The 11558-nt window shown below is 39.0% G+C and overlaps 1 protein-coding gene and 1 pseudogene across 1 annotated transcript; one reads left to right on the top strand and one right to left on the bottom strand.

Moving 5' to 3' along the window:
• Nucleotides 1–781: 781 nt before the first annotated feature.
• On the top strand, nucleotides 782–4846 carry RSRP1 (arginine and serine rich protein 1). Its single transcript, XM_016129841.2, has 5 exons — nucleotides 782–946; nucleotides 1185–1750; nucleotides 2349–2500; nucleotides 3725–3808; nucleotides 4387–4846. Exons 2-5 carry the CDS (start codon nucleotides 1243–1245, stop codon nucleotides 4504–4506), a joined length of 864 nt encoding a protein of 287 aa, XP_015985327.2. The 5' UTR covers nucleotides 782–946; nucleotides 1185–1242; the 3' UTR covers nucleotides 4507–4846.
• A 6321-nt stretch (nucleotides 4847–11167) lies between these two features.
• LOC118605263 lies at nucleotides 11168–11286 on the bottom strand (annotated as a pseudogene).
• Between the last annotated feature and the right edge of the window lie 272 nt (nucleotides 11287–11558).

The raw sequence follows: 11558 nt of genomic DNA, 5'->3' as shown, positions 1-11558 counted from the left end.
GGTAATGACTAACTCTCCCTACAGATGTGATTAGTTCATTCAATGAAGTTATTTCAAGGCAATTGTCAAGCTTTATTAACGAGTATGTCTGTAATGTATCCTATTTATAAATCCTTGGAAATGAAATAGTCACTGTTATTTAATCCCCAATACCAAGCATTGTCCTCGGAATAACATCTCAGACTTCATCCTGACCCCTTGATTAAATTAAAAGTCAACTATGGGTGTCTGCATTGTCTCCACCTTTCTTCCACTGATAGCCAAACATGGAAGTAAAAAATTTTTCGCATGGAAGTAAAAAATTTTTCGAAGTTAATACTGCATTTTCAGGGATCCTGTGACGCCCTGGGGAGAGGCGCAGTCCAGCAGCCTGGCGGAGTCCGGACGCGGGAGCTCTCTCCCGCAGCCGGCTTGACACAGAACATGAGGAAGTGGCCAAGAAGGGTCTGGGGAGGCACAGCCCAGTCTGTAGCTCCCCAGAGGGTGGAGGCAACAACTCAGTCAGGATTAGCCTTAGAGAGTGCCCGAGAGCCCGACGAGGCGCCGCACGGCGGTCACCTCTCCAGTTTCATCCGAGTAAACAAAACCGTCACAGAGAGCCGGATACCCGGATGAAGCAGCACCGCCCTCACGGCTGGGTCACGCATGCGCACCCTAGAGGCCTTTGCGCCAGGCTGGGAGGGGGCAGGGAGGGGAAGGAAGAGCGGCGGTTGGGCGAGGAGGCCACGCCCATCGCGCCAGTGTCTCTGCGCATGCGCCATACGTCAGCTTCTGGTACTTTCGACCCGTCAGCCGCCGCCTAGGTCAGTTCGCGCCGAGATAGCGGAGGTGCAGCTTGAGAGTGCGCTACTGCGGAGCAGCTGCGAAAGCCCCTCTTCGTCTTCAGGTGCGAAAGGAAGGCGTCCCGTGGAACTTTCTCTTCACCGTGGGGCGTCGGCGGCCTGTGGTAAGATTTTTGGTGACAGGGCGGACCGCCAGAAATCTCAGCGGGGAAGGCAGGGAAAGTGCGGGCCCGTGCGTGGCGCCCCACGAGGGGGGCTGGAGGCGGGCGGGAAGGGCGGCGTCTGGTGCTCGCTGCACCCGCTTTTGGCGCGGCGGGTTCGCTTTCTTGGGGCCGCGCCGTTCCCCGCGGGCCTCGCTTCCGGGACCAACCTCGTCTCCCCGCCCCCCGTGTTTGCGTTTAGGAGCCAGGTGTTCGGTAAGGAGCCTCTAAGGCCCGGAAGCCTCGCACCGCAGGCGCAGATGTCCAACTACGTGAACGACATGTGGCCCGGCTCGCCGCAGGAGCCGCAGGCGACGCCGGGCCGCTGCAGCCGGCTGTCGTCGGCGACCCGGAGCCGCTCTTCCAGGAGCTCGCGCTCCAGCGTTTCCAGCCGGTGGTCGTCCCGCAGTCGGAGCCGGCCCCGGTGCAGGCCCCGGTCCCGGTCCCGCAGGCGCCACCAGAGGAGGAAGTACAGGCGCTACTCGCGGTCCTACTCGCGGAGCCGCTCGCGGTCCCGCAGCCGGCGCGGCCACTGGGAGAGGCGCTACGCCGCCTCCAGGAGAGACGGCGGGTCTCGCTCGCCGGGCCGGACGCGCAGCCGCTCCCGGTCCCGGTCCCGGTCGTATTACCGGAGAGCCTATGCGATAACGCGGGGGCGGCGCTACTACGGCTTTGGTCGCACGGTGTACCCGGAGGAGCCCAGGAGTTGGCGCGCCAGATCCAGGACGAGGTCGCGGAGCCCGACGCCCTTCCGCTTGAGTGAAAAAGGTAAGTCGATTCAGGTAGAGGCGCGCAGATAGCTCTTCTTTCAGCATCTTTTTACACGAATGGCACAGACAGTATGAATAGGCCAGGGAACCAGAGTTGCTTTGTGATTTTAATATCTTTCTTTAGTACCTGGAATCTTTTAATACTTTCCTTGGAAGGAGAGGGAGGGCTGCAGGCTAATAGTTCAAAAACTGCACTTCAGTTGACGCTTAGTTTTTGCATCGTACACTATTTCTCCTTGCGGTCAAGTCGTAGAGTTAAATGCCTGGGGCGGAGGTAACGTTTTCTTCTGGTGGCTGGCAGTTCTTAGTCGAGTCTTCTAAATGCGTGACTTAGTTGTTTACCGGCTCTAAGTTCCTGCTAATTGAACAATAAAAATAATGTAAAAGCACTTTCTTTTAAAAAGTTAATACTGTATTACTGAAAAAAAATCGCATTTTGTTCCATTGTTTTAAAACATAATTTTGGTAGGATCATACAACAGAAAGGATAATATCTTTATTTATTTTTTTTTTAATAAAACACAAGCTTATTCTGTGATTGAATTCTCTTGGAGGAATATTACAGGATTAATGTGTATTTTGTATTTTTTTTGTAGATCGAATGGAGCTTTTAGAAATAGCAAAAGCCAATGCAGCAAAAGCCTTAGGAACAGCCAACTTTGAATTGCCCCCTAGTCTCAGAACTGTTCTTGTATCTAAAGAAAGAAACTGTGGAACAGCTGTACCAAGTAATGGTGCAAAGTTTGAGGTAAGTATTCTAGATTTATTTAAACTAAATCTTATGAAAGCTAATGCCAGAAAGATCTGACTAGCCATTTTTATTTGATTTACTTTAGGCTACTTTTTGGAAAGCTTACTAAATATAATTTCTTAAAATAGCAGATCTGACAGTACTAGACATGGTCTCTGCCCCAAAAATAGGAGATAAATGAAATTTATTTTGAATCGACACAGTATTAATTACCTTCGTAATTGTAGCTGATATTTTGGTGATTTCTATATAATTACCAAATTTTCATAACTATTTACAGAGTGTTTGTAGCTTTCATTTGCAGCATTTTGCTCCCACAAATTCTGTACTCAACATACAGTATAGTTTATCTGCTTTATTTCTGTCTTATAGAAATCATGAATGAGGTCTCCAGACATTGATGAAGAAAATCTGTTGGTAATTGATAACATGGGCATAACCATAACCATCAGAGGTCTTAACTAATTTGAAGTTTATGTTCATACACTGAAAGCTTAGTTTTTTGTTGGTAGATCCATGTGCATGCTAGAACTTGGGATAGTGTACAATTTTGCTAAGATACTAAAGACAATTTTGAAACTAAAGTACACTTTGTAATGGTGGGCATCTGTGATATAGATGTCCCTTTCATAATATATGCAATATATTCCAGATGTTTTGAGAGATTACAGAAGAAGAGGCCTGCTTCACTTGCAGATAAGTTTGTTATAATTCTCCAGAAATGTGCAGGATATGCATTGGCAAATTGCACTGTGCTTTTAAAGTTAATTATGTGAAACACAAAGGATAAAATTCATAGCTTTAAAGTTAGTTAGAAATTGATAGAATCACTTAAAGCAGGACAGTTGTCTAAATGAATCTATCATTCAGGCCCATATGTGGATGGATATGCTTAAGTAATAGTAGACAAAGTCTTAGTTGAGTTGCTTTTTCAGATGATTAGTTTTCCAGCGGGCAAATGCCTTAGTTCTTTGAAACTAGTTATTTTCTGATATGACTTTAACTTTCAGAGTTACTTGAATACAATACTGTTTTATGGGGAAGAATGTCTTAGGCCTGTTATTGGACCAGTTTTGTGCTCAGCAAAATATATTAACTATATGGTTACATCCAACTTGATTTGGGTCTCTACAACTAAATTTATAATTGGGTTACACTGTATAAAGTACTGTAAACCAAAGGTATGGCTTAAAAAAAATGTATTTTTTCTTACCTGTCTAGCTATCGGAAAAGCTAACAGAAGAGGGAACTAAAAATCCTAATGAGAAGTCTTCCCAGCAAAAAACTATAGCTCTTAGCTCAAATGTAAGTATATTTAAGTCCTGACTAAAAAATTGGACTTAAAATATTGTCTTTATGTGGGCTTATATTTTTGTTGGAAGATTGATTTTTGCGGTGATAATTTGGGGCCTCCTAAGCCACTTTACAAATAGAATTAATCTTTCATATTTTTTTGTGCCATTTTTACAAGTGACCATTGTAATGGGCTCCTTACATTATCTTAAGTCCTCGTTTTTGGTTTTAATATTTTGCCATTATTTTTAAACGTTCTCTTACATTTTTTAAATGGTTGGAATATTTAAAAAGAAAATCTCAAAAACCCGTAATATGAATATTTAAAATCAGCTAAGGGTTGAAAAAACAAAAATCTCTAAACTATTTTAATGCCTCACTATTGTAATATGTCCTGCATATGTCTGATTTTACCTGGTAGTTTCTTGGCCTAACAGTTTGATTGAATCAGGTTTAGAAATGAGGTCCATGTTTTGAATTTGGTTAGTATTTCAAGTTTCAATCTTGAATTAAGTGTATTTTGTAAAAAGCAAATATTTGAGTATATACAATGCGTGTCTGGAAAGCTGACTTAATTTGTTCTCTTACAGAATTCTGTAGCAAAGCCAGTGCTTCAGAAACGAGCTAAAGCTACTGCTGAAGAGATCTCTTCAGGATCCCCAAAAACAGAACACAAAAAGAGTCCATATGATTTGTGGAAACCTGTTTGAAAAGGAAGACTAATGGCTAAGATTACTTGAAATGCACTTTATTGCAAGTTTGTTTCTAGCATTATTTCATTACTGTGAGCAATTTAATGGTAATTATTGAATTACAGACAACACAAAAAGACAAATAATTCACATTTAAATAACATTTTAGATTTCTCTTACAGATATGCGATAATAGAGATGGACCAGAGGGTTTCGTACAGGTGGGAGTCTTGTAAATACACTTCATCTTTTATGTAATAGCAATTGTTTATAAAGAAGTAAAATTTCTAAGACAAACACAGTGATTAAACTGTGTTCGTGTTGTATATATGTATTAATAAAATTTTTGTTTTTGTTATTTTAGTCTCACTTCATTATGTATACATTACATATGGGTCTTTATTTAACAAAGAAGAATAAAGAGGGTGTGTGTTGTTTAAAGCCTTGCCAATTCGAAATCCGTGGACTGACAACACAGGACTCACTGACCTTACCTTAGAGCGTGTGAAAAATGCTGAATCTGAATTCTCCATTCCAGACCTGAAATAGAACCTGAGTCTTAATATTCCCAGTTGATGTAGATATTAACATTTGAGAAGTTTGGCCTAAGTTTTATGGAATAATGGATAGTATGATCCTGGAAGAGCTATACTGTGAGCTCAGGCAGGTAGTTTCAGCCCGAGAGACTGATGTAAATGCCTCATTGAACTATAAAATCTGTGAGGTTTAGTTACATATCTTTATTGTACTTTATTCTAAAAACCTCTTTAGTTTGAAATTAATATTGTAGCTGGGAAGGAGCTTTAGACAGCTGATCTAAATAGACTAATTACAAACGTGATAGTTTTGTCCTTTAATACCTATTAGTGGACACCAAAAATCTAGAAAGATTTAAGCCATTTTTAGGTTAATTTTGACAAGTGTTATTTGAATTATTTATTAGAGCATATGTTGAAATTGAACATAAGATGCCAGCCAGCCTAGTAAATTTATTATGCCTGTTTGCTTGGACCTAGCAACAAAATATATTTTGGTAGAACCTAGGCAAAGAATAAAAATTCTAGTGGACAAAACATGCATAAGGTTTTTAGTGTTTGTTTTGACAACCATCTTTAAAGTTACTGTATGTTTTTCTTCTTAAGGCTTCCTTTTTTGCCACCATCTAGAACAGCTTAAATTAAAAAAAAAAAAAGATTTCCAATAGGGATAACAAGTGAAGATTATGATGGCCAGAATATCAGAGGCAAAACAAATCAGGGAAGGGACACCAAAAAATTAGATCAATATGAGCAGGCTGAAGTTACAAATTTTGAGTAGAAGTTGGCTTTTTAAATGGTGAAGGTCTTTCAGTGGGACTTAATTACTATTAACTAAAGCTATGCTATCAATAAGGAAGCTACTGGCCACATGTGGTTAAAATTTGGTTCCTCAGTCACTAGCTACTTCTCAAGTATTCATTAGCTATATGTGGCTAGTGGCTATCTTACAGGAAATTACAGATAATAGTGTTTTTGTCATAGAATGTTTTATTGGATAGAGCTGCTCTAAAGTTCTGACCGAATGAGAAATTTAAATGAACAATGACTTAGATGTGTACATTCTTAGACATATAGTTCCTGTTATTTTTATAGCTTTGGTCACATTAGCCCTCAAAGCCAGTAGCACTTACTTGAATAGGGAATTTCCTGGAAGAAAGGGTTACTGCTCTGGGTAAACATGTCCATTTCACATCTAAGTTAATGAGTTATTGGGAGGGTAATATTTTCCTAAACAAGTAAGTACGTGGTTAGGTTCATTTTTATTCTGAGACCTGAGAATATTGGTAGATGCCCGGTTACAGCAAAGCCAGAGAAAACAGAACTGATTGGTTTTAAGATTTGTAACTGAAAATGTGGTTAACCAGAGTACCATGTTAGTAACCTCAGTAAAGTTGCAGAACTTAAGGATTTCTTTGTAAGGGAAACTTGAATTGACAATACTAAAATCTTTTTCACCTTCACTTAGCTGGTAACAAAGTACCCACTCTGATTATGACCTGTGTTCAAATACTAGCCACTTAACAGCTAAGTGACTACTTCAACCAAACCCCTTAGGTCTGTCTAGTTGCTATGGATATGTGCCACTCTGTGATTCACTTCTGTAGAGAGCTTTCTTGTCAGCTGCCTTCACTATCAGCTTCTTCAGCCCATTAACATGCATGAGACTTACCTATTTCCTCTTGGATTTCTTAGTCTTTTGACTCATTTACTCTTTACTTCCCAGTATCCTGAAAATATAGTTTTTTGTTTTCATAATCTATCCTTGTCTAATAACCTTGTTGATTTGGCTTTGTAATACAGAAAACTGCATACCCCTAGACTGGCTGTCATTATGTAAGTGGGATACAATTCTGAGGTGTAATACCCTGTTACTACATAATCTGGGCAAGATAGTCATGTGCTATTTAACCACAAGGATATGTTCTGAGAAATGCATAGTCAGGTGATTTCATCATGTGCAAACAGTGGCACTTAAACAAATCCAGATGGTATATAGTCTACTACACACCTAGGGTATATGGTATAGCCTATTGTTCCTAGAGTACAATCCTGTATAGCATGTTACTGTACAAAATGATTAAATCCAGCATAAGAGAATGATGCAATCGAGATGTGAACATGACTTAACATGGCATACTGTTTTAAAGCAAACTTAGAGTATATTGTAGATTAAAAATACACTAACATAAGTCAGTAACAGTTCTGTTCATAACTGACATTAAGCACACACTTTTGACACAAAACTACAAGGTAAGTTTTTCTAAAAAGTAATAAATACATAGGCATGAAAATACACAGAAATTAACAGAACACTTAAATTATAAAAGGGAAGAGGCAGTCCTGCCTTACTGGTACAATTTGGCAAAAGTTTCTGAAAAAGATTAGCCAGTTAAGACAATTTTGTTTAATTTCGGCTATATATTTCCTATAGGATTTTTCTGCTTTGTTGAATTTGGCATTCCTTTAATGTAGTCGATATCGGCAACGTCAATGTAAGGTCATCTCTGGCTAAATTTGTCTCATTTTTCAATTCTGCAATGGAAACACAGAATTAAAAACTGCTTTTTTTTTTTTGGTCTTGGTAGTTAAGACTGGAAGCAGTATCTTTAGAAAACCATTCTACAAGAAATGTTCAATGACCTTTCTTGAATTTAATTTAAAAGTTAACAGTACTGCCAGATGATCTGGCTGAAGTTTGGGAAATAACACAGGTTCATGTCGAAATACAAGGGGAATAATATACACTATTTTGATAGAGTTTTTATACTTTGTTGATTCTAATAATTATCCCATTCAAAACAAATATAAATGAAAGTGGTGGTGAGTGGAACCATTCTTCAAATTAATATTTCAAGTGTTCCTTAATTTCTATCGAGTTGCTACACTTCAAAAGCGTTGTTAATTTTGTCATTTGGCATGAAATCAGTATGAAAACTAGGTTGCATTTATAGTTCTTACTGCTTTTCCAAATCTGTGACCATCCTATCAGTTTCCTCTATGGAAGGCACATGTGTTCCATGAAGAAGACTTAAGTGTTGGTTAGAACTCTCCACTGAGAAAGATCAAGGTGGTTAGTAACTCCAAAGATCCTGTACCTTCAGAACTAAACGTTTAGTGGTCAAAAATAGAAAACTTTAGGATCGTACTTGATTCCAAGACAGAATTTAGACTTGAAAAAAGAGTATTTGAGAAATCAACTACTCTAATGCTGCTGAATTAGCTGAGGACCAGTAGGCTACTGGACTTACCCAACCAAGTTCATATAGTGGAAGATCTTGAATGAGAACACTCTGTGCACAATTTATACTTCACTCCACTCTACTATACTATTGCTATTAAAATAGTATTTAAGTAGACTACCTGTCATATAATTAGGGAAGGAGTTTGGTTTAGCATTGCTTATAGTACATGATGAAAGTAGATATCCTCCACAAGTAAAGGGCACAATAGTAAAAGTCATAATCATGATGATAATAGCTAACAATGCCAAGCATGAAGTGCAGAGTATGAATTCATTTAATCTTTACAATATCCTATGAGGTAAGCACTATTATTATTTTCTGTATACAGATTAGGAAACTGAGTGAGAAAAACTGTGTGACAGCTAGCAAGTGATAGAGCCAGGATCCTGGGCCACGAAGCAAAGCTCCAGAATCAGCACTGTTAAACTGAAGTCCTCCCAGGAACATACAAAGTGTACTATTAAATCGCATCAACTTACTGTTTTTGCTCAGTGTTTCATATGTTTCCATGTCAGGTTTGATCTGCTTAGTCAACGAACGATAGTGGCATCAGTGGGCAGAAGCATAATCTAAAAAGAACCACAGATTATTTTAGAGGTTGGGGCATTATTAGACTTGTTATTAAGTGGGTCATTAATAGGCACTTTCAATAAAGTAAAAGCCAATTTTACCTGAAAATGTCAGATGGGGGTTTTTCCTCTTTTCCTCTCCTATCTTTTCAAATCTTCACTGATCTCTAGCAACTTCATTTTCTCATAGTCTTCTCTTGCTGCACATTCCTGAAAAGGGAAAAAAGTCAGCTCTATTACCTGATATAATTCCTTGATCCCTTTCAAATTAAGAAAGACCTAGAGATACCACCAAGACTACAAGTTGACTAAGTTAAAATTGTGGAACCCGCTATGATCTGTAAGAAGTAATAATCTATAATACTTAACACTGAAAATAGTTGTGGTGGACACATTAGGTATCCATCAAAATCATTTCTCCTCTCTTTCCTGGGCTCATGGCTGCCCATTTCCCAACTTCTCTTGCAGCTGGATCAGGCCAGATGACTTAGGTTCTCAACAAAATATAGAAGCACCGAGGGCTGCTTCAAAGGCCAGACCTTAAGACCATGGCTGTGTTTTCTCCACAGCATTCCCCTTCCTGCTGTTTGGAACTTGGAACCACCTAGCTTTGCCCACCTAGAGACACCAACAATGCACTAGGGAATGGCAGAGCAACAATGGAGCAGAGCTGCCCTGTTACTTGGGTTGCTGCTCACCCAGGGATTGATACATGAGAAACTAATAAGCTTTATTTCTTATTGTTGGGACTGTTTTTACTGTAGCTTACTTAGCCTTTTACCTTCATATCTATTGCTTGTGTGGCTCTATGTGCCAGGCACTGTTCTAAATGTTTTACATATTATATTCTCACAACTCTCAGGTACAGATGAAGAAACCAGAGCCAGAATGGTTGACTACCATGCTACATACTGCCTCAACAAAATACAGAATAATAATTGAATCCACAGCTTATGAAGATGGCAGAATTGTACTTATTTTTCTTCCTGCAATTCTCATTCCAAATAAACTTTCTTAGATTCCCAGTGCGCAGGTAATTTGTCTTTTATTGTTCTCTACAACTTCGTGGTGATTTAATTTACAAGCTTTATGATAAAACTACAACACAAAAAGTTTGTCAACTGAAACATGAAAATAAATCCAAACAAATCTTGTCTTCGTTGAGGGTCATGTAAGGAGACCACACTGTATCCTGAAAGTAAGAGAAACTTTCTGTATAATAGATTCTCAAAAGTAGGTCTGCTGAGATAAAGGGTTCATGTAATTTTAATAAATATTGTTGAATAACTTTTCTTAAAGGTTGTAGATTCCTACTAACAGTGCTTGGAAGTGCAGGTATTTGGAATCTCCATTATTTGTTTTATTGGTCTTTTTATTTTTTTGCCTATTCGAGAGGAACAAAACCACGCATAATCTTTTTATTTTCATTAACTGAGTGTGGATTTTTCTCCTTATTCTGTAAGAAAGGAATCTAATTTTGTTTTGTCCATATTTCAGCCAATTATGCAGGCACCATTTATTCTATTCGATAAAGCATCGCTGTCCCACTGAATCTATTTGTGAATTTTCTATTGTTCCTTTGATTTATGGGTTATTTCATGTGCGAGTGTTCATACCTGAAGCATATAGGTTTGTCGGGAGCCATTAAGAGACACTGAAGAAGTCACATAGCTGATAGCCATGAAGCAGCTGCTGCTGCTGAGACTGCTTAAACAAAGGTTCTAGGAAGCAGGGTGTGGAGTTAAACATTACTGACCCTGGTGGGGAGGTTTGCCTCCTAAGGATGTCTTCTTAAGATAGTGGAATGTTTTACAGCCCAGAGAAAAGGATGTTTGTACTCTGAGGGAAGGATATATAGGAACTTATGTAAATGTCAGCATTCCTATGGTAATGTACATTGTGCTTTGCCATTGTACTCTGTACTTTGCTATTGTACTCTGTGCTTTGCTATCGTACTCTGCTATTGTATCCAAAAACTTATATAAAGGCAGTGCTAAATAAACTCGGGGCTGCAGTAGTGACTGTATGCCCTCCCGAAGTGCTTTCCTATCTTCCTCTTTTTTCTTAGGCTTCACCCCCATCTTTCAGGTACAGATCGACTTTAGCTGGCTGGCTCCGGCATAGGTTTTAATTCTTGGTAAGACAAATCCTTTCTCAGTATTTTTTAAATTCAGAAATACTCTTGGCTGTTCGTTTTTATTTTTTTCTTTCCATTTATTTATTTGTTTATCTATTTATTTATTTATTTTTAGTCAAAGCAACTCTTGGTTGACCTCACAGATTGTAAGGACCTTGTCAGCTTACAATCCCTTATTTTTTTTATTTTTTACGCTTACAGCACCTGGTCTTCCAAGGTGGTCTCTCATCCAAGTATTAACCAGGTCCGACCCGGCTTAGCTTCCGAGATCAGACGAAATCCAGCACGTTCAGGGTGGCATGGCCATAGACTTCTTTACAAACTTTTAAAATTAAATTTTAATTTTGGAATTGTAAGTATTTATATGTTTCAAAATATTATATATAGTAAAAATCCCTTCCAGAATACCACTTATATTAGCTTCTTGCCTATTCCTCCTCTGATCTCTATGCAAAACGAAAATATACTTAGTAACCCTAACCCTATCCACTACGCCCGTAAATATAGCATGTTATATCCATAGTTCTATATCTTGCATTTTATATTTCGTATGCTTTGGAGATCTTTCCAAGTTAGTATATAG

This window comes from Rousettus aegyptiacus, unplaced genomic scaffold (assembly GCF_014176215.1).
Source record: "Rousettus aegyptiacus isolate mRouAeg1 unplaced genomic scaffold, mRouAeg1.p scaffold_m13_p_1, whole genome shotgun sequence".
NCBI lineage: Eukaryota > Metazoa > Chordata > Mammalia > Chiroptera > Pteropodidae > Rousettus > Rousettus aegyptiacus.
The sequence above is the reverse complement of the archived record's forward strand: the minus strand, read 5'-3'. Positions and strand labels throughout refer to the sequence as shown.